The 23,599-nt window shown below is 41.3% G+C and overlaps 2 protein-coding genes and 2 long non-coding RNA genes across 6 annotated transcripts; 1 reads left to right on the forward strand and 3 right to left on the reverse strand.

The window, feature by feature from the left end:
- Nucleotides 1-522: 522 nt before the first annotated feature.
- LOC124465522 lies at nt 523-4,590 on the forward strand. Its single transcript, XR_006955838.1, has 3 exons — nt 523-717; nt 840-879; nt 4,132-4,590. It is a non-coding gene; the product is annotated as an uncharacterized LOC124465522 (long non-coding RNA).
- Nucleotides 4,591-7,881: 3,291 nt separating this feature from the next.
- On the reverse strand, nt 7,882-10,564 carry LOC124465509. 2 transcript variants are annotated; one of them, XM_047017336.1, is made up of 8 exons: nt 10,391-10,564; nt 10,032-10,149; nt 9,645-9,736; nt 9,358-9,475; nt 9,141-9,239; nt 8,847-9,032; nt 8,581-8,760; nt 7,882-8,449 (listed from the first exon to the last, which is right to left on the reverse strand). In XM_047017336.1, exons 1-8 carry the CDS (start codon nt 10,562-10,564, stop codon nt 8,211-8,213), a joined length of 1,206 nt encoding a protein of 401 aa, XP_046873292.1. In that variant the 3' UTR covers nt 7,882-8,210. The 2 variants fall into 2 exon arrangements, with proteins under 2 accessions (XP_046873292.1, XP_046873293.1); XM_047017337.1 differs by lacking the exons at nt 8,847-9,032; nt 9,141-9,239.
- On the reverse strand, nt 10,514-13,438 carry LOC124465508. Of its 2 annotated transcripts, XM_047017334.1 has the most exons (11): nt 13,401-13,438; nt 13,180-13,306; nt 12,800-12,992; nt 12,574-12,704; nt 12,319-12,400; nt 12,081-12,182; nt 11,758-11,990; nt 11,380-11,558; nt 11,131-11,224; nt 10,703-10,829; nt 10,514-10,602 (listed from the first exon to the last, which is right to left on the reverse strand). In XM_047017334.1, the coding sequence occupies exons 2-11, from the start codon at nt 13,240-13,242 to the stop codon at nt 10,583-10,585; spliced, it is 1,224 nt and encodes a 407-aa protein (XP_046873290.1). In that variant the 5' UTR covers nt 13,243-13,306; nt 13,401-13,438; the 3' UTR covers nt 10,514-10,582. The 2 variants fall into 2 exon arrangements, with proteins under 2 accessions (XP_046873290.1, XP_046873291.1); XM_047017335.1 differs by lacking the exons at nt 10,514-10,602; nt 10,703-10,829; nt 11,131-11,224 and adding an exon at nt 11,225-11,246.
- Nucleotides 13,439-22,437: 8,999 nt separating this feature from the next.
- Nucleotides 22,438-23,150, reverse strand: LOC124465517. The gene is made up of 3 exons (XR_006955837.1): nt 23,059-23,150; nt 22,853-22,952; nt 22,438-22,567 (listed from the first exon to the last, which is right to left on the reverse strand). It is a non-coding gene; the product is annotated as an uncharacterized LOC124465517 (long non-coding RNA).
- Between the last annotated feature and the right edge of the window lie 449 nt (nt 23,151-23,599).

Genomic DNA, 23,599 nt, shown 5'->3' on the forward strand with positions numbered 1-23,599 from the left:
ATATTCCCCGATTAGACCCTGTTTCTGTTTAATTAACCTCATTTGTGGGGCTGTTATAGTTAGATTCAAGCTGGGAGCAGAGAACATATTGCTTCCCTCTACATTTACTTATTTGTCTTTATCTCTCAGACCACAATAGCCTCGTTGCCACAGCTGGTGAAGAAACAAGAGAAGAAACACCAGAAGCAACATCCCCTGCCTCCACTCAGGATCAAACCTTTACCCTTAACCTTGTCCCGGTCCCCCACCCACCTCCTATGACTTCCTCTCTCTCTTTATCTACTCTTCCTACTCCCTCTCTCTCTACATCTACTCTTCCTACTCCCTCTCTCTCTTCATCTACTCTTCCTACTCCCTCTCTCTCTTCATCTACTCTTCCTACTCCCTCTCTTTCTTCATCTACTCTTCCTACTCCCTCTCTCTCTTCATCTACTCTTCCTACTCCCTCTCTCTCTTCATCTACTCTTCCTACTCCCTCTCTCTCTTCACATCCTATGACTCCCTCTCTCTCTTCCCCTCCTCTTCCCTCCCACTCTTTCTGTTCTCCTGCTCTTCCCTCCCATTCTTTCTCCGCACCTCCTTTCCCCAGTCCCTCGCTCTCTTTACCTCCTTCACCAACCCTCTCTCTATGTTACCCACTTTCTACTTCTTCCCACATGTCTTCTCCTCAAGGTCTTCCCAAAAATCATTCCCCGGGAAAAAGAAAAATAATTTAAGGTAAAGGTTGTCTTATGTAAGGGTAATATGCTTATGCATTATGAATAATCTTTTCTTGTAATGACCCCAAAAAAATCAGGCAAATCATCTTATTTGTTATTCCTCTGTTCATATATTTTCAGGCTGCAATTTCCTGTTTAAAAAGAGGGACGTTCAAAGCAGGTAAGCTCAGATGCATGCGATTGTGTTTCATTTAAATTATTTTTAGTGGGGGTTTAATTATTATTAAAGCTTTTTTGAGTTAGCTTGTCCATGAATCCATCTTGCCAGGCTTCAAGTTACATTTACATTACATTTAGTCATTTAGCATACACTCTTATCCAGAGCAATTTACAGCAAGTACAGGGACATTCCCCCCGAGGCAAGTAGGGTGAGGTGTCTTGCCCAAGGACACAACATAATTTTGCACAGCCAGGAGTAAAACCGGCAACCTTCTGATTAATAGCCTGATTCCCTGACCGCTCAGCCATCTGACCTTAGGCCGTCTGAAGTAATGCACTTGTGGCCAAACGAATTATCATCCTACAGAGGAACTCCTGGCAGCTACAGGCCTTAGATAGAGAGTGATAGATAGGGGTGGGCCATATGGCCAAAATCTTCTATCACGGTATGAGTAATTTTATATCACGGTTACGGTATATATCACGGTATAGTAATTGTTCTGTAAATTCAGTTAAGAAATTTACCAGTGCCACTAGTGTGGTGGAAAAAACGGTATTGCATGTACTACAAGACGTTACTGGCTATTATTTAAAGGCAACGACAGTACGAGCGTTCCGATTGGCGGATGCACAGTCATGCCATCCGCATGGTGACGTACTCACAGCTCAGAGTTTTACTATCCATATCTAACTTCGGTGTCGGCGTATCAACCTTGTTAAAGCTCGGTCGATACGTTAAAGCCTCAGTTTGATATTTCCCAGCATGTCCTCACTCTCAATTAGTCAGTAGCTAGCCTTCACTAGTCATCCTAAATCAAGAATGCTAGCAACGCCACCAGTGTAATTTTACAACAATAATTTTACAGCACGAGACATACAACTTGAGGAACAAATCAAATTGGTTACCTGCAGAATGGGTCATCAAATATATAATTAATTAGCATCGGCATGAATGTGTACTCCACATCAAAAATTCCGTCAGACCAACGCAAATCTGCATCAAGGTCAAAAGAAAATAGCAAATCAAATAAAAGTTAAACTACAATTCTAAATATTGAAGGAATACGATTTATGCAATGGCTTATATACAATACAACAACCAGACATTTAATTGACGTGAAATACAAAAATATCACAAATTTGTAAAGACTTTAGATGCAAGCCCTTTTTGCCCAACCCAAAACATTTAAAAGTAGTCAAAAAGTATACCGCGGTTGAAACGGTATAGCCAAAACTCTCCCGGTTTCTGCCGTCGCACGGTATATACCGTCATACCGCCCGGCCCTAATAGACAGATAAAATCCCTTGCAATTTTAGGGGTAAAAGCGCCTGCCCTTTTCCTAACAGTTTCCAAGGATGACTTCCCCAGGTGGTTCTGTGCAACAAACTATCTGACTTGTCAGGTTAACTTTTAGGCCCATCGAACTCTAAGAGACTGTACTCTTATCTTTTGGCTATATCTCAAGTTCTTTCCTCCATCTGAAATGTAGCCAACAGCATTTTTCATCACAAGCAACTTGTGAAAAGCCTATAGTTCCTGTTGTTAAAAGTTAAACATTTATCATTAAACATACATTGCCTCTGTGGAGAAACTATCACCAACTTGAATCAGAGAAATTAACTTCTACTCTACTTAAGAACTGCAGTATCCAATAAGGATTTGTTATTCTTTGTGTTAATTATAGTCCTGTAACGGCCACAGATACCAGATTCATATTACTGTCCAAGCATTTGATTTGATTACTATTAGGATTTGAATTTTATTTAAGCCAATACGACAAAATGTGCTTCTCCAAACCCTTACTTATACAGTGTTAAAGGTCCCATGATATGAAAACTTCACTTTAGGAGGTTATTTAACATTAATATGAGTTCCCCTATCCTACCTATGGTCTAGCCTGGTCCTAACCAGACCCTCGTACATTTCATTTGTACAGAGGGTCTGGGATCTCTCCATTGACAAACGTTAACTTCCTTGAAGGCGGGTCCTCTGTTGAAGTGTAAAACAATTGGATCCGCCCAGAACCACTCTGATTTGCCATAACCAATCGCAAGCGTTCGCCTTAGCCAACTCCTTTACCACTACTGTAATGGAGCAAGCTACGTAGCTGGAAAATCAAACTTTTCCCGAACCCCGTGGGGAGGAGGGCCACAACATCATGGCCACCAACAAAACTCAGCAAGGAATGTTCTTGCTCCGGCCTTAACCTATATTCGTCAGCGTTGCCACAACCGCAGAATAGTTTCGCTCGCATCTTTCTCCGCCGCCATTACTGAACTACTCAAACAAGTGCACGACATTAACGTCATCATTCAAAGCCACTCCCTCTGTTCGCTGATTGGACCTACAACAAATTTGTTTCTGGAAACCGACTTCAGAGCCGAGCTCCCAGACCTAGTACAGAAGCAAAATCCAAATTGAGCGGAAGTACGTAGGAGGGCAGAGCCAGGCTACCTATGGTCCCCCAGTGGCTAGAAATTGCGATATGTGTAAACCAAGCCCTGGATGTCCTGCTCCGCCTTTGAGAAAATTAAAGTTCAGATGGGCCCATCTGGAATTTTCCTCTTATGCGTTTTAAGGGGGAAAGGTTACCTCCCCTTACTCTGCTTTGCCCGTCCAAAGAATATGGCCCGCCAATGATAAAATTAGCTACGACTGTGCAAGCACAATATTGTTTTTTCCTCGAGAGACATCATGGCTTACAAACGACCGAAGCATGGCAGTTAGCCTCGCCTCTCTCCTCCTCATTGCATTTAAAACTACAGATACAGGAACGGCACATCCTGAGGAAAGCTCATTGTGGGACTGCTCGTAGTGGCTGTAATTCTGCACGAAGGCTGAATTTCGGGAGGAGACTTCAGATACAGTATTAGGGGACCACTAAGGCCTATATAAAAGCATCCAAAAACAGCATGCCATGGGGACCTTTAACTTAAGTCACATAATCTCATGGTGAAATTGTAAAAACAGATAACATTGATCACTGTATTTCACAAACTTTTGATAAAGTAACCACTATGTTATCAAAATTGTACTTACTTAGTCTTACTCTTGTTTTTATACATATTTTATATTTAAATAGTTTTATTCTTAGATTTTAGTTCTAAGAAATAGTTAAACTTTTGCACTTTTACTTACTTTAAGATCCGTATGTTTATTGTTTGCCCCTCCCTGCCACCGTAAATTCTGTGTTTGTTCACATACATAGTGAATAAACCATATTCTGATTCTGATGTGTATTTCTTTTCACAGTGTAAAAGAATGGGAGGATACCTGGAAGTCTGCTGTTAATATTTCTGTGCCTAGCTGCCTGGTTATTGTTTTAAGAGTTCCCAATTCTATATTTGTTATTGATATACACTGTAACATGTTATGAGCTTATTGTGATACTGTTACGGCCACAATCTTTTTCTCAGTTAAAGTTTTGTTTGTTATCCACTTACATTTACATTTAGTCATTTAGTCACTTCCTGGGTTCTAGGCATCGATTTATGGTTGCCTCCATAAAACTTAACTTATAACATGGGTGAGTTGGTGACCAAGCTAACGTTTTCGGGTTTTTGTTTTAGATTCACTGTTAGGTAAGGGAGCGCGCTGGCTCCGCCTTCCCATTGCGGGGAGGGCCAGCGGCTCCCAGGTTTTGGTTTATTTTCACTAACTCAGTCTTGTTTTTCTGTTCAATAAACTTTGGTATTACTTTTATAAACATTGGCTTGCATGGTTGGACTCACTTATGTTAGCCTACAAGCAACCGTCTGATCCTTTGCTTGGTGGAGGTAAGAGTAGACTACCTATGAAGAGAAAACTTAGATTGAAAGTTAGGCCATCACAAGCGGATGTAAATGTGTTATCTTATTAACACCACATTACATACAATGTTAAATGATGGATTCCTTTTGGCTGAATATGAATAATCTGTACTGGGAGTGTGGCGCGATGACGTCACATTCAGAATAATCCATGCCTTAATAAAGGTGATGGCATGAAGATAGGCTATATGAATTATACATTATATATTCTATTTTTTTGCATGTTGACACGTGGTAAGACTTATACAAGTTTTTAAAGTAATTGAATAGGTCATTAAATAATGTGGGCTACACTTAACTAAAATGATAACCATAGCGAACTTACGTGGACTACAAATATGGCGCATATTAGCGGTAAAACATATTGGCGGGGTTGTGGGAAATGTAGTTTTTTTTTACTTTCAATTTAAAAACTAATTTTTTGAGAAGATCTTTGTCCTCAGTTACATTTAAATCACTCAATATGACAAATATACATTCATTGGTCTTTTATGAAAGACAAAATGTATCAGTACTCGAAAAGTCAACATTTAAATATCTTTATATGTAAACTTTATTTAACATTATTTGACATCATGATCTTCGAACATGGTTCCAGTATGATGTGAAGAGTGTCAATATTGGTCTAAATACAAAACCCAGGATGATCCTAGCTTCAGATAGGAAAGAAAATTGAATTGAATTTTAGGAAAAATTACCTTTTCTAGGTGGCGCTGTTGATCCCCTGTAGGGGCTAGGGTTATGAAACTAAAAGACACAGTTTATCTAACCCCAGTCATTCACTGTACCAAGCCAGGACTATGTGCCATGAAAGGAACCCTAATTACCATACTACTACTAAATATAGGGCTTTAAGGTGACCCCTGGCAAGGGTTCAAAGGTCAATATATCAGATAAGGGTTTACAGGAATGTGTCAAATTTACATAAATGAACCCGCAAGCTAAGACCTTTCCAAAAATGGGTTTGACGTTGTTGTACGACAGTCTTATTAAAATCCAAATCTGCCATTGCAGTGAGGTATCTTTACAAGTATAGATTCCAAGACCATTCATAATCTAAATAGACGACATCAGTGGTGAAAGTCAAATTATGTTTTGGTGGCACATAGTCCTAGTTTAGCACAAACAGAACCAGGGTACAGAACCACTTGTGCATTTGTTTATCCCCAAACTTAAAAGATGATTAGTTGCTCTGCATAAGACATGGTCTGAACAGACAGCGCTAGGGTTAGGGGTTTGATGTCCTTGGTGGTACATGTTCGTGGCTTGCCCTGTCGAATATCCTTGACTAGTAAATACTTTTTTTCACATGGCTTTACCTCTAAGCCAGATAGAGGCTCAACAGCGCCACCTTGAAATGTTCATTTTCAAAATCTAAAATGTGTCTTGTACTCCAATGTATGCTGCTACCGGGCTGAAAATTTCCATGTTGCTCCATTGAGACATTCCATGCAGTGTGACAAAAACATTCAAAACTCGAATTTAATATAAAATAAAAGTATGAGAAAAAGACATTCCAAAATGTACTTTTGTAGTGCTGATTATATATAATGCGTATTGATCTATAATGCATGTACATTTTACATTTCTGATCAATCTAATATAAAATTGGAGATGATATTGGTGTAAAACACAAATTACTAAAAGAACTACAAACGTATTCCATTAAACACTGAATCGAGATTTTGAACGACGCCATATTTGTAGTTCAACTAGGCCTACATGTTTCAAAGTTTACATGTTTAGGGTTTGAAAACAGAACATCTTAACAATTGATATATCACATACAAAGTATGTATGAATAGATTATAATATAATGGAGGTGTTGAAGAGGTAATCAATATTAGCATTAAATGCCCTAGTTGGCAATGGAGTAGTATTTTAAATGAGATGACGCATCGAGGGATTAGCCTTGACTTTAGGTGTACTCGAATTCATGCAGCGTCGGCGGCACCGACAGCCGGCCTCGCTGACTTGAAGGAGTGAATGCCATTGGCTGGTCCGCGCCGCCGGCCCTGCATGAAGTCAAACACACCTTTTGTGTAGGCTAGGGCTACTTAAATCATGGTGTATGGCAAGATTTGTTGGTAGCTATATTTAGCCTTTTTGGTTTGTCATCATGTGTAATTTCGCATAATTAGAAACCATCCGATTACTTTGTTTTACGATTGTTTGGAATCTCGTTGGTTTTAAAGAACTACAGTTAGCTATCAGTAGCTTTCAGCTAACTTAGGGTTCCGTTGGGAGGATCCCTATTTGCGTGGTTTATACGCCAAATATTCCCACTCATTTCTATCAACAGAAAATGCGTCTATAGGTACGTTCGACTTCATGCAGCGCCGGCGGCGTCGACAGCCGGCTGCCTTGAATCTGAGAATACCATTGGCTGCGTCATGTCAGCCGGGCTGCAGGCGACGCCGGCGCTGCATGAAGTCGAACGCACCTTATATTACACACAGAACTTCAACCTCATCCAGACTCAGATTTTCACTAATGGTCACTAATCAATATTAAATATTGAGATGATAGTTGTCTCGAGTTATACAGAGTTAAATCAGAATTTTTCAAAAACAATCTGGATAATTGAAATATATGATGAATAATAAATGAATAATTTATCCCCATCATTTCCCAATTGCCCAATCTGCCAGCCAACATAAATTGAGTCCAACCACGCAAGTCAATGTATGTAAAAAATAATACGAAAGTTTATTGAACAGAAAAACAAGACTGAGTTAGTGAAAATAAAACCAAAACCTGGGAGCCGCTGGTGTTATGTCCCCGGCCTAATCCGGGCCGGGATTTCTGTTTTCTGGATTTCTGTGCCGGCTCCAGGTTTCATGCCATACTCCATTCCTCCTGTGTAATTGACACACCTGCAACCCATCCCCTCATCAGCACCACAGTATTTCAACCCCGGTTTTCCTGTCACTCATCGCCAGTTCAACGCTTCGTCCAGAAGGTAGTATCGGCTCCCAGTACATGGTGCTATATCTAGTCCGTCCTAAGACCTTGTTTCCTCTCTGCCTGCTACAGACCACATCCTCCGGTTCATCAGCCTGCCTGCCACACCTGCCTGCCCCACCGGATCTCCTTCGCTCTCCTTCACTCAATTCAATAAACCAGTCAACTTGACCTTCAGTGGAGTCGTGCATTTGGGTCCACACCCCAGTAGCCAGTTGGTCCAACATAACAGCTGGCCCTCCCCGCAATGGGAAGGCGGAGCCAGCGCGCTCCCTTACCTAACAGTGAATCTAAAACAAAAACCCGAAAACGTTAGCTTGGTCACCAACTCACCCATGTTATAAGTTAAGTGTTATGTTCTACCACTCATTTACAAATAATGCTCTGTGCTCTGCTGCAGTCATGCTCTGGAGGCAGCCTTTGTTGCAATTGACTCGCCTGGGCCATTACAGGTAGAGATCAAAGGGAGAGAACACACAGTATACATTACAGTATATCAAGTTAGGTCTCAGGCGATTACAGCTGTGACTGAGTGATTCAGATCCAAGTGACTTGAATTCAATTCGCTGCATCCTCCTCCTCATCACTATCATCATCATCCGAGCTGTTGCCACGTTGCCAGTCCATGTCTTCTTCCATTTCCCTGTCCTCCTCTTCCACCAGCCTGTTACTTGGTTTAAGAGTGCATCTGTAGGTGCCTGCTATGGTCTGCTGTTGGAGTCTCAGGTCTTGCAGTCTTCTTTTTAGTGCACTGATGAGGCCCTTGGACCCCTCCTCGGTTAATCCATTTGGCAAGCCTTGAAAATGTTGTTAATTTATGTTGAAATTAATTTACCGAAGACTATACTAGCAGGATTGGTTTCCACTTAAATAGTTTGACATATAAATTTGAAAGTGCATGTAGCCAGATCATTTGATTTACACTTACTTCCTGTCTGTGTGCTCACTAAAACAGTGCCCATCAGTGTCTGGACCTTTGCCACTGAGTCCTTAAGGTACTGGCAGTGCTGCAGCATCTCCTTCACAAGGATCTGTTTTTCCTCTTTTAGTCGTGAGGCAAGCATTACGTGGTCAAAGAGCTTCTTCTTTGTGAGGATGTCCACACCGTCTGTCAAGGAATAAATACATTTGACATTAATAAACTAATTTGATGACATTTTATATGCATACTTAAGTTAAATCTTGATGCAACACCTGTGTTCTGTTCCTGCAAAGACCAGATCATGCTCTCTGCAGCTTTGTTAGAGAGTTTCTGCACAACTAACTCTGTGTCCACAAGGTCACCATCAGGCTGTTGGTTGTATCTCTGGATGTCTTCCAGCAACCGTTTCTTTTCCTGGGCTATCTTTTGAGTTATTTTCTGTCGCCTTTTGTTGCGATCTGCAAATACTGTAAAAACAATAGTACGTAAAAAGAGCTGCCATGGTAATGAAGATATCAGTATAGCCTAAGATTTATCTGCATTAGTTATGTTTACACTATACATACCATTCTGTCTGTAAAGGTAGTGCTTTTTCTGACAAATGCTCACAAAGAGTGCTTCGATTGTGATCTGCAAACTTTGAGCATCAACAGGACCTGCGCTTCCTTGATTAAAGATAAAATAAATACACTTTTAACATTTAAGCTACAGATATGCATATGGTTGTAACAGATATTACAACCAAGTGACTGAGAGTGTTTATGAATTAAGTATTTTTCTTACTGCTACTGGCCCACTGCTTGACATCAACAACCCATTGTTTCAGCATGTCATCACAGCAATGCAACTGCTCCTGCATTGTCTTCAGGCTCTCAGCTACATCCACAGTCTTCTCTACTGTCTGAAAACAACAATACAGAAGGTCTTTTAAACTACCAGAGGTCCTGTACCACTACAATTTCTACTAGGGGGTACTATAACAACCGGATGCATTTTGGGTATAATAAGTGAAAGTTAAGTTTATATGTAACTGCTTTAAAAAGTTAATCATCTTCAGTATGTGAACATACCTTCTTGAATCTAGAAGACAAGGCTATATGGAGGCCATTCTCTTTCCGTTCATTCCACCCCATAGCATGGACAGTCAGCATGTCAGTTCTTACTGTGAAGAACAAAACAAAATCACAATACAATTTTGTAAAACATGTACATTTGCAGGCTGGCAGGGGGAAATGGGAATGGAGTCAGATGGCTAAGCGGTGAGAGAGTCGGGCTAGTAATCAGAAGGTTGCCGGATCGATTCCCCGCCGTGCCAAAATGACGTTGTGTCCTTGGGCAAGGCACTTCACCCTACTTGCCTCGGGGGGAATGTCCCTGTACTTACTGTAAGTCGCTCTGGATAAGAGCGTCTGCTAAATGACTAAAATGTAAAATGTAAATGAAATAAGCTTACAAACCTGACTTGGCAATATACTTGGTGGTAAGGGCACATCTGGAGAGAAAACTATTCACTTGCTCTACTTCTTCACCGAGAGTGGTGCCGGCGCCCTCCTGGTTCCTTGCAGTCCACAGAATCTACAGGAAGAAGATAATGTGTAAAGCGGTGTGGACACACGTTATTGAAGCATATCCTGAGATTACCAACTTTAGAGGGCAGCACTTAGGGGCTACAGAAAAACTTTAAATACACTCCTAGGTTGTTGTATGGGTCAGTCCAGACCACTGTGGTATGGCTATTGTCATTTATTATGGCATTTTACACTCAGTTTGCCACATCATACTCTAAAATGTATGGTCAAGTAGCTAAAAGCATCACCTCGCATTTTGTATTGTGGGCTTTGGCATGCATCACAGACAAGCAATGCCTCATTTCCTGAAGGGGTTGAAGATGCGTCAGGGCCTCTGACACTTTTGTCAAGTATGGCACATATCGGCAGGTCACATCCATGGCCAAAAATGTAGCACTCTGGAACTCTTTTTGGAGAAACATTGGATATGCAAAGATTTCTCATCTATACATATTCAGACCTTTAAAAAAAGCACAATGCACATGAAAGAGGCTTTAGATCATAATATAAATATATATTATTTTATTTTTTTACTACTACTTAATCAGACCCATACCAACCTTTGAGAAGAAATCCATGTCTACACACAGCAATTTCCACACCTTCTTCATCCAACTTGTTGACCCGCTTTGAAGTCTCTCTTGCTGCATTCCATTGGGTGTCACCACACATTGCTTTTCCTGCGGTCTACCAAAGTAAATCATTTGAACATGACAATAGTTAATTCAAGTACACTAGATTGCAGGACTGTTCACGCAAACACACAAACTTTAACTGTCAAGATTTTGTCATTGCCTGACCTATCTTACATTTGAAGGATAAAGCAATATGCAATATGAATGTACTGTGCCCCCTGGATAATAATCTAGTGCTGTATCCCCACCTGATCATAGACTCCCTTCTCCAAAGGCAATCGTGTTTTCTACTTTAACTTTAATTAGAACAAAATAATCCCAATAAATGTAGTTCAGAATAATGTAAAACGTACACTCTTGACAGTTCCCCGGACCTCCTCAACAAAACTGGACACCTCAGAGTCTTGGGCTAAAAACACTCCATCGAAGAACCCTGGCTCTTCACTCCTTTAAGACAATGTATTATGGACTACCTTTGTAATATGACCTTTTATTTATGTAGCACTTATCAAAAAAAACAATGACATTAACAGTGTCATTAACAGCTGGACATACTGTATATTAACTACATTGGCTGTTCATAATGTGTGCACAGAACTCACTGGTTTGTTTTCTGGAACCTGTACAACTTTCTGTTGCCATCCACAGAAACAGCCACCATTTCAGGGCTACAAGCTGGACAGACCAATGGCTCCTTTCCAAGAAGTTGGTTCTCTTCATAGTTGCAGTACACAAATTGCAGAAAACTTCTCTGAAATGCATCTGCATTCACTTTGCCAGTCTAAAGAAAATAATATAATACAACTTTCAAAAACGATAAACTACATCTTTGCCTTTGTATGTTTTGTGTTTTTTATGCAACTTTTCAAATCCATAAGGATGCAAATGACTATTTTGTGTGGTAAGGTCTTCAGTCTATAATCTGAAATATGTACTACCTACTACAGCCACTTGTGGACCTTGAACTGCTTTTTACTTACTCTTCCATATTGCTTTGTACTCTGGTCCAACATTGCTGTAAAGGCTTGTCTGGACATTCCTGGAGCTGCTGTCTTCATAGCCTCAAAGGAATGGAAGAGATCTTGGTGGAACAGTGTCTGTGCCTGCATGGTAGCAGGCCAGTAACCACTCTTTACAAAGTCACTGACTTCTGGAGCCCATTTCTGGTTGCAATGTTTGCATGTTAGCACCGGAACGTGAAGATCATAACGGCCTGAGAGCACATGAAAGGCAAATCAATAACATGAAACCAAAGTGACGTGTTAGTAATATAAAAAAATTCAACAGTTTAACAAGATCCTACCATTTATGCAAACCAGTATGATGGATCTACCAACAGAGACTGCTGCATCAGCGGTGTCACAGGACCATATCCTTTGAGGTAGAGCTGTTGGCAGAAAACAATCTGCAAGGCAAAGAACCATAAGGTATACAATTAATAATGTTTGGGTTGTGAGTAATGACTTAAATAACACATTTCAATTTCAGATAAGAATGATCTGTTAAGAAAATTGACAATCAATTGTAAAAGAAATGCCAACCTTGTTCACAAATGCTGTATTTTCCAGTGTCACAGACTCTGTTGGTGGGATGTATTTGAAAAATCCATCCATGATGGTTTGCCTATTGTGTAGAGTGTGGTGTTTATGTACCGAGCCATCACACTCAGCACAAAACCACTCTGAGGGCATACATTCCCCACAACGGATGACAGCTTCTTTCACGTGACAGTGATTGCATGTCATCTGTACGATGTTCTCAGCAGAAAGTAAATTGTCAAGGTTCTGTAGCCTCGCCTGTTGCCAACATTGTTGGACCTCTTTCTGCCTTTGACTCCAACTGGACAATGGTGGCTGCTGAACAAAATCTTGCGATTCCATGTTCTCTGAGTCCTGTAGAAGGTCCTCAAGCTGCCGCATATTCAAATCTTCAAAAGGGAGGAGAAAAAAGAATAATATCGTAACTCCAACATCGCCACAACACACTGTTGAAATACAGCATTTGGAACAAAAGATTATTCACCATGGTCTAGGTGTTGGCCATGGTCTAATGGCGGTGAAGAAGAAACATGTCTTCCTTCGTCTGGTCTTTGTGATGTTGACTGCTTTCTAAGGGCTTGTGGGCGCTGGTGAACAATGTCCCCATTGTGGTCCCTCTTCTTCCAATGAACAGGCTTTGGTGATGCGGTCTTAGTTTTCTGTCTGTTCTTCTCTGTCTAGAATTACAACTTGGTTTAAGAAAGGTTTACCAATATGGGAAATGCCTTCGGACTACTGACAGAAAAAGCAGTTAAAGTAGTGTAACCCTTCTGATTCATGTCTTTTAAATACGCCTCCATGTATCTTATATGAACTGGTAAGAAGGAATACTGTTAACTATAGACAAAACAGAAGCTGCTTTACCTCTTCTGTCTTGAGATGTTCAAGAAATGTATCTACACTCTTGAGCTCATCCTCCAATTCCATCAACTGCAAATCACTGAGTTGAAAGAGTAGACAGACAAATGGGCAGATGGCGAGTGGGATGTTTCTTTGGGACACAAGAAAGTGCAATATTAGAACACTTTGAATACAAATAGTAGATAATAGACTCGGAAGTACAAGGAGGCCAGGAACGTAGGTACCAGGTTGTAAAAACAACGATCTGGCGGTGAGTGGAGGGCAAACCAGGGTATGTCACCGCAAGTTATTGGGAAACTGGACCGCAGGTGTGGATCTTGTGCAGGTAGGGTGGACTGGATCACTGGAGCCTGGAGATTCACACAAACACAGACAAACAGAAAGACACAAACAGAAAGACAGGCAGAGCCTGTGGAGGGCGTAACACAGGTAGACAGAGGTAGGTGGACACAGGTATACACAGGTACGTCCTGACAAATTATTAAAATAGGCAGTAAGAAAAGGATATGGTGAGGTAATAATATGGTGAGGTAATAAGGATATCGATATCGTTTCCAGAAAATGCGTGATTTCAGCTGCAAGTAAGAAAAGATAAAATATACAATACAATAAATGTCATACCTAGCAAGCTATGAGATGTAAAAAGGACCACGCCAGCAAAGATAAACATTGGTCTGAGTCCAACGAAAGTGCACCGGTTCATGACCTTGCATGACATAACGTTAGACTAGCTAACTAGCTAGCACAGTGTATTAGCCTATTTTTGCAGTTTACAAAGTCAATTAATTTATATTAGTGATGCAAAGCACCGGGCAATGTACGTCAAACATAATAACATTAAACCAACCTAAAAACAATAAAAAAAAACTGTATAGTAGGATAGTATCTTAAATATATGTTTACCTCATCGATAATAGCTTACCTTTTCAGTACGAGAGAGCGGAGGTTTGGGTGACAAGAAGTAGTTCCAGGCAGATATTGAGCGTCAAACCTTTAGGCGACTTGTGTGTAATAATAAAATTACAATAATGTTGGATAATTTATAGGTTTTGCTCCCAGTGCATTTGACATGATTGCTTCCATGCGCTTAAAATTATGATTAAAATAAAATGATATTCCTCCCCCGATGGATTTTATTTTTCTTTTTTTTTTTTGCATATAGGCCTACCTTTTTAGATCGGTTTATTTGGTATCAGTCCATTTTATAAATAACTTTTATGTCCTTAAATAAGGTTTATGTCATTTATAACATTTATGTCTTGGATATAACAAAAAAAATCATGTTGAAAGCACATCGGCCGGATTTTTACGAAATCACCTGACTTATTATGGTGACGTTTCGTAAAAATCCGAAAGCCGCTCATCAAAATCTATGGGAGACCTAATGCGTCAAAATACGACGCCATAGTTCACAATTTTCTACGGGAAAAGCCGAACATATTAACGTGGAAGTCAATGGGCGTCCCTAGGCGTCAAAAAACGACGAAAAAGGCGTTCCCCGGCGTCGGTATAGTGACGCCAAAGGGCTCTGCCCAAGCGTCAATATTTGACGAGTTGGGATGAGACTGGGTTGTGACAGCAGATGGAGGAGTGCAGGTAGGGGCAATGGATACATTTTTAAAGAGAATGCACCTCCACAGAAACAGACATCTGAATCGAAATCAGCAAAGAGAAAAAAGAGGCATAATGACTCTCCAGTATACTACTGGAAAGTCATTATGCCTCTTATAGGCCTATACATGTATGCCTGGTCTGCAGGGAGACGTTGGCTAATGCAGCCATGGTGCCTAGCAAATTGGCAAGGCACCTGGAGAACAACCACCCGGCACACCATAACATCGAATATTTTAAAAGACTTAAAACACAGAATACCACACAGAGTGAACGTATGCTATACCGTGCGTGTATGTGAAGGCACAAAAGACTTGTTTTTTTAGTTGAGAGTTGTTTGCGAAATCCAAAAAGCCACACACTTTAGCAGAGTCGCTCATATTACCAGCCTCCAAAAAATGGATGAGGTAATGCTAGGGCCAGATGCTGCAAAAGAAAAGGAAAAACTCTCTGAAAACACGATCAGACGTCGCATTGATGATGTCGGAGGACATGAAATCTGTATAGAGGGTTTTCACCGACGTCAAGTTATGGGCGATAACCCGGATGCGCGGCCATTGTGGAGGCACTCGGTGTAAACAAACTGAACGGAGTGCATGGAGTATTGTGCGCTTTGGATACTTTAAGTGAATATAGCCATGTCTAAACAACCGAAAAGCTCATCAAATCGCGTCCAAGATGCAAAGGCATTGAGGGAAGGACTCGGACCACAAGAAAAGGCACAATATTTCGAGAAATTACGATTTATTGGCGGTGCAGATGCTAAACTGCCCTAGCCACTGGTGGATCGACTTGAGGAAGTCCACAAGACCATCAATGTTCAAGAATGAACAACAAAGCTTCAAGAGAACCAGTTCTTCCTTTCAAGATTCCAGGGTATCAATAAGAACATCATGTTTTACACAGGCTTTCCAAAGCAGTGTTTACAGCCCACTGCAGAAAACATGTTAGAGTGGAGTCAGGCACTGTAAAAAGAGGATGATGACATAAGTCAGGGGTTTAGCATTATTAAACTGGCAACCATTGACCAACTTTTCCCTTTTCTTAATCGTTTGAGGCAACGTTTTCCTGTACAAGACCTTACAGTGTGCTTCAATGTGTCACAGTCAACTGTAAGCAGGGTCTGTATAACCTGGAAAAACATACACATTTTCATGTTAGGATCACTTCCAATTTTGATTTCTAGAGAAACTATAAACTAGCTTATGCTTCCTTGTTTCCACAGTACTTTCCCACTTACAATAGTTTTATTGGGCTCACTGTATGGAAATACATGTGATACAACTCAAAAGTTATTAACATTGAAATACTGACATATTCTCACCACAAAGTTAATCGCCTACCACCTTTAAGGGCCTAATTGGCATCAGGCAAAGTGACATTTTTCAGTGACCTGTATACAGGTCAGTTTGACAAAAGCTTTGTCATCAAAGACCTTCTATCTGAAATAAATGTTTCTCTTGTGATCCCACCCCTTTTAGGCCTAAAATTGACATTTCAGCCCAGAAGAGAGCGAATAGTGTCTTGCTGAGTGAACACCGGGACCGCCGCATTGACTGCAAGTAATCAAGGCAGTTGTTTGTATTGCGTTTAGCTAAAACTTGGTCTCATAGGTAGAGCTTAAGGGACAGCAGTTAGATAACTAGTATATACTGGTCAAAGAGTAGCTAGCCAGTGTGTCAGTTTCAGGGTACTCAGGGTATTCAAGCCGCCTTTTGTTTGACAGTAATTGGGGGCGTTGTATCTGTGCATTAGCATATTTAAGGGGGCTAGCATTGCAGAGGCAGCCTCGTCTGCTAGCCTCGGCGCACAAAGACTCGGTCAAACAAAGACAAGAGAGTCTACCTGCGGGAGTCCACCGAGGAAGGCAGACGGGGCCGGATCACCTCTTCTGATAAGCATCACCCTATTTATATTCTATTCTACCTTGAACATATTCATAGCTAGCATGTGTGTCTTTAGAATTCCTGTTCATTACACTACCCGTAGACGTAGATATGTCACAAAGTATATACGGTCAACTTCTAACCTTCACTACCTATCCAGATCTTCTCCACCTGTCCTCTCTCTTTCCATAGGGCTCTGGAACTGCCAGTCTGCTGTGAACAAGGCAGACTTCATCCCGGCGTTTGCATCCCAGGATTCTCTTCATGCCCTTGCGCTGACAGAGACATGGATCCGCCCAGAGAACATTGCAACTCCAGCTGTTCTCTCCGTCAACCACTCCTTCACTCACTCACCCCGCTCAACCGGGCGGGGTGGTGGGACAGGCTTGCTTCTTTTCCCACATATTAAATACACAGCCACACCACTCTCTGTTACTGCCAAATAATTTGAACACCATTATGTGATGATAACTGATCCTATCAATGCATGCTTAATTGTTCTTTATCGACCACCAGGACCACTAGCTGACTTTGTGGAGGAGCTGGACATGCTCCTCAGCGTCCTCGCGGATGATGGAACCCCGCTGATGATCCTTGGGGACTTCAACATCCACCTCCAAGGAACGCAGGCCGTCGACTTCTTGTCTCTCCTGACTTCCTTCGACCTGACGCTGCTGAGCACACTGGCGACCCACAAGGCAGGCAAACAGCTAGACCTCATCTTGACACGTAACTGTATCACTGACTTAACCTCTGTAACCCCCCTGCACATTTCTGATCACTACTTTATCTTTATTTTACTGCAACTCGCTGCTCGCTGGTCTCCCAGCATGTGCAACCCGCCCTCTTCAGAGGATTCAGAACGCAGCGGCCTGCCTGGTCTACAATCTACCCAGACGCTCCCATGTCACCCCGCTCCTCATCTCTCTCCACTGGCTACCCATCAACGCCCATATCAGATTCAAGACCCAGGTACTGACCTTCCGAGCAGTGAACGGGACTGCACCCGACTACATAAAATCTCCTGCATTCTTACACCCCCACCCGTCACCTACGGTCTTCTTCAGACAACCGCCTGGTGGTCCCACCGCTCAAGACCGCCCGGTCCCAACACAAGCTCTTCTCCTGTCTGGCCCCCCAATGGTGGAACCAGCTCCCCACCTCCATCATCCGTCTGCTAAATGAATAAATGTAAATGCAGAAGAGGTGAGAGAGACACTATAGCCAGACTATGCAGTCATGTCGCAATAGCCAGACTAGGCAGTCATGTCAAGCGTGCCATTAAGGATCAAAAGAGTATCACATATTTGAGTCTTACCCATGACAATAGTGAGCTCAGTTAACCAACTGATGACTGTGTGTGTGTCCTCTTGAGTAACTAAGTAAAGGGCCTCTGTTCAACAAGAATAGGTCTTTGTGGACAGTTTTAAAGTTTTAAATGGAAAATTAAACAATTGCTTCTCCCCCCCCCTCCATGTTGTTACTTATGAATTTATATTGATTATAATTGTCACAAAACCTGTGAAAAATAAAGTTCATTTCTTAAACAGACCTGTTTCATTAATAGATTCTTTTTTTCATTTACCTTTGTTGCATTAAGCAGGCTGAAATTATGTACGTTTTGATTTAATTGTCTTCCAGGTAGAAGTAGACATGCTCTTGGGCTGATACCTATGTCTTTGATGGACCATGCCAGGCTTGAGTTGGGAGTCAATGAGTGAAAAGAGTCAATGAGTGAAAAACAAATACTTGTACAAGTTTGTAACATATCCCCGTCATACTAACACACAACTTGATTATACAACATGTATGGCACAAAAGTGTACATTCATATGGGTACAGAGACTTAACTCACGAGCCAGGCCGTCTCGTGGATGGTTCAGCAACACATTCAAATTGTGCTAACAAACGTTATTCTTCGCAGTTGTTGGTGGATTTGGATCGACATAGGTTAGAGTTTGATAGTGCTAGGTTATTCGTTTTATTAGTATAGCTAGTTGTTTAACAGAGGAAACGTTTTCGATAGTTGTGTAGATACTGCTTGTTTGCGCTAGGTGTTTGTATTTTAGAATAGCTTAGGTAACCGAATAGTGTAGTTGTAGAGTTGTGTAAATATTAACTTTAATCAATCGTTTTATTAATTAGTTTTAGTGTTAGTGTTTTAGTGTAGTTATTAGTAGATTTTTGATCATTGTTTAGTTAAATTAGCCATTAGTACAGGTTATATTTGGCCACCACCAACTTTGACAAGCTACAGCTACAGTAGGCTACCAATCGCCGTTGCCAGGTGAGGCTACAGTACACTGGATGCAGTTAGTTCTAGCTACATAATGTTTTGTTAAGGTTAATGTGGGTATGAACTTGTAAGAGTATCTTTTTGTCTAATTTCCGAAAAGAAAAAAAAAAATTGTACTGTACTGTGGTAAGGTTTTCTATGCTAATGTGACCGTTAAAAAACCTCAGTGCTGTAACGGCTAACATCAAATGCATTGCGCGAGCGATTAGCTGTAACCTAGCTAGCTAACGAGCGTGGAGTCAATGTTAACTTACTCCTTACGAGACTGACGGTTAACCAAAAAATACTCGACATAACGTAAACAACAATATTAATTGGACAACAAAACGATTAATCTAAACTAAGCATGGCCTTCTGTATGATAAACAACTTACCATTCACGCTTGTCCATCACGAATGTGCCTCCTCCTCCAGGTTAATTCCTCGACAAGGAAAAGGCTGGTGGGACATACCATTACTTTGGAGTCCTGAAGTCGATGAAGACCACTTTGGAGGCAAATAAATGCAAGTTGGTGTGTGGTGTCTGCTTAGAACTCCAAGTGAATGTGGACGGGTTGCCAGTTTTTAAAAGTTCTTCCACCCAATTCTGGCCCATTCTTGGAGTCATCAAGAACCTTCCCCAGCATCAGCCATTTGTGATCGGGCTGTTTTGTGGTACCAGCAAACCATCACTCAATGAATACCTGGAAGATTTTGTGGCTGATATTTTGGAGTTGGAAGGGGGATTCACATTCCAAGGAATCACCATGAGGCTCCAACTGTCCTCCATGGTCTGTGATGCTCCAGCCCGAGCATTTGTAAAGAATGTCAAAGGACACTCAGGCTACTCGGGGTGTGAGAAATGCATGCAGGAAGGGGAATATGTGAGCAACCGGGTGATATTCCCTCAAACTGATGCCCCCCTCCGCACTGACAAGAACTTCAGAGAAATGTCTGATGAAGGGCATCATCTCGGGCCTTCACCTCTCGTCGCCACATCTTTGGGCATGGTCAGTGGGTTCCCATTAGACTACATGCATCTTGTTTTCCTGGGTGTCATGAGGCGACTCCTGTACCTGTGGCTCAAAGGTCCACTGGCCTGCAGGCTCTCAGGATTTCAGGTGAAGATGCTCTCTGAGAAGCTCTTGAAGATCAGGACAAGTGTGCCAGTGGAGTTTGCGAGAAGGCCAAGATCCCTGAAGGAGGTAGACCGATGGAAAGCGTCTGAATTCCGCCAATTCCTGCTTTATACCGGTCCTGTGCTCCTTAAAGACCTCCTGCATACCGCAGTGTACCAGCACTTTATACTTCTTTTTGTTGGAGTGTTCATACTGTCAAACAAGGCACTGCTTGAGGAGTACACTGAATATGGGAATGAGGCTCTTGTGTTGTTTGTTCAGCACTTTGGGGAGTTGTATGGTGAGATGTACCTCTCCTACAATGTCCACAACCTTGTGCATCTTGCACAAGACGTCAAGGTGCATGGGAACCTGGACTCCTTCAGTGCCTTCAAGTTTGAAAATTTCATGCAAAAGCTAAAGAAGCTTGTGAGGAAACCAGGATCTCCCTGCAGTCAAGTAGTGAAGAAGCTTTCAGAGAAAGCATCTGTAAAAGTGCAGAGAGTGGAAAGTTTAGGTGCAAGGAGAGAGCACACATCAGGGCCTCTGCCACCATTGTTTCATTGCGCAAAACAGTACACCCAATATGACACAGAGCTCTTCACCCTTAAACTGGACCAAGCCAACAGCCATGTCTACATTCAAGGAAAGGTAGCAAAGATCAGAAATATCATTGTTAAGGAGGAGGAGGTGTACTTCGAATACCCCATGCCATCCTCTACATTTGGCATACATTTAGTAGGTAGCCTCTTGGACATGACACACCACTGCAAAATTGGACTGGTAGAAGGGAAGGCTTTCCTAATACCCCATGGAAGACAATTTGTTGCTGTGCACCTTACACATTGACTGACCATACACCCCTAGACGTTAACCACCCCTCCCCCTGCCCAATCCACCATCTCTCAGCCTCTTGCACTGCCATCAGCTTTTGGAATAAGCTTCAATGTGGTCGACCTCCTAGCATCATATAATTTAATTGAGTAAGTACTTGTATACAGCTAAAAAGGTTACAGTAATTGAACATATACATAGGTTGTACGGATAACTTTGAGCTCCAAATTGTCCGAATCCCACCAATCAAAATTCCTTTACTACGTAAATTCAGCAGAGACTGATCCATCATTCATTCATCCCTTCTTGCAGCCTCTCCACTCACCAGAGCATCTTCCCCTGATCTGCCCTGAATTCCTAGCCAGTCTGAACAGTAAGTGATTACCTGAAAATGTATTTATCAACCTACACTATGTTGTCTTCATATTAATAGATTGTTTGATATTTTACTGTTTTACTTTACTGAATATATATGAATGTATATTCATCACGCCACCTGTACCAGGTGGTATATTTATGCCCAACTGATTACTGATTGAAATACACTTTTTGTTGTGTGAATCATTTTGTATTAGGCTCAATATGTACCTAATAGTACTCTTTGAAGAGGAAAACAGAACTGGGCCACTGGCAAAGGAGTGGTTTTCGGATGGGCTTGCTTGGTGGCCCCCTTATAAGGACAAGGTTCAAATTCTCCGGAGTGTTCAAAAGAGGTTTGTCCCACAACCCTTGAAGGGATGGAAGCAGTACGCTGCACGCATTCTCTTCGAATCAGGTAATTTTCAAAGTAGAGCCCTTAATGCATCAATCAAGTCTAATAAGTTAAATGAATAACTTCTGATTTTGTTCTGATATTGTCACTTGTTACTATCATTACATACCCACAAGTTTACGTAACTGTTAAATAATAGTTGACATGCTAAATGGGGCTTGCAGATTCAATTGACAAAATTCAAGAGCGGTGGGAAAGGTCATGTGCAACATCAGACCTCAACACGGACAAAGAGCAAGAAACCCAAACAATCTGAAAACGGATAAAGTGAGCACATGTTTGTTGACTATGAAATCATCATTTTAAACTGAGTTTTGTCTACATCACACCAAATTCAAGAACTGTGTGATTCTTTGAAAATGTTACCATTAGCCTTCTTTCTATTGCAAATTCTTATGCATGAACAATTCTAATAATGGTTTATTTACATATTTAGACCAAAACGGCTTAGGACACCATCACCCTCATCATCCTCGTCACACTTGTCCTCAGAGGAAGACGACCTTCCTCTACCTCAAAAGCAACCTCCGCCCCCCCCCCCAAAAAAACAAAGAGTTCAGAGAGCCCCTCCAAAAGCTCTAAAAGCCCCTCCTCCCTTACCACTGGTCATAAGATCAAAGAGCCGCCAAGAGAATGCCATCAGAGTAGGTAAGCTTGACATACATTCATTTTATCTTCAAGTTTTCACCAGACTTCCTTGCTATTGCATCTATGTTGTATCAATAAGACACAACAATGATCTATAATAACCTTAAATGACACTGATAGAGACATGCTAGATTGATCTAGGAATATTTTCTTCAATACTTATGACAGAATTCACAGGCTCGACCAACAGCCTCCTACAGATGCCAAGGTTCAGCTCCAGCCTGGCAACCTGGCAATGTGGACTCTTCTGAATGTAAGAGATAGGACATAGCGAAGATATGGACATGAACAATTCACTGACACAAGCATTCATAATTATGCCATTGGTAAAATAAATGTGTGACCCATAAGAATTTATGATTTTTTATTTGAAGTCACAACATCGAGTTGGATGGAGGAATTGGAGGCCAGACCAATGACATGCTGCCATCAAGGGGCAAATATTTCAGAATGTAAGTATCCTTTACAGATAGTTGATAGAACTTCAACTCACTAGGCTTTTCCATTACCTACTGACAAACCCCTTACTTACCATACAGTGAACTTAACCTGTTATTCCCTCAAGCACTCGCAGACACCAGTGGTTTTCTTGCTACAGTGTTACTTGTTATTCTCCAAATCCACCGTGAAAACTAAACATATAGTACGAGAAAATAAAGACACATTAGCTTAATATGAACATACATTGACATGTAAATAACGTACACCAAAGTAAAATGCAGACACAAACCAACATACCTCGTTGGCTGTATAGAACAAGGGAATACAAGTTTTTATATGTAGCTAACATCCTTTTCGCTTGTTGATTCTCCCACGCACAAGCTTCTCACAAGTCCTTGCGCAATCACTTCAAAATAAAAGCACTGTACTCTTGGTACCAAATAGTTAGTAAATAATACTGAATGTGATTTATGCAATTCGAAATTATGACATACGTTCGAAACAGTTTATACATTACCACAATGTAATTGCGACAACTACATAACCCTAACCCATGTGCAAAGTTAATAGTTTGAGTATCAATAGACTATTTACGAGTCTATCCCTAAAAACTTGTGATTAAAAACATCAATAAATTATTTTTGATTTCAAGTCACAACATTAAGTTGGATGCAGGAATTGGCCAGACCAGCAACATACTGCCATCAAGGGCCAACTTTATCAGAACGTAAGTGTCCCTTACAGATGGTTTAGATGTGAGCATTTCCCTAACCAGTTGAAGTTGATCGTTTGAAACTGTAGAAATCTGTAGACTTCTTTGAGCACCTATAGCATATCA

The sequence above is a fragment of the Hypomesus transpacificus genome, unplaced genomic scaffold (genome assembly GCF_021917145.1).
Source record: "Hypomesus transpacificus isolate Combined female unplaced genomic scaffold, fHypTra1 scaffold_52, whole genome shotgun sequence".
NCBI classification, from domain to species: domain Eukaryota; kingdom Metazoa; phylum Chordata; class Actinopteri; order Osmeriformes; family Osmeridae; genus Hypomesus; species Hypomesus transpacificus.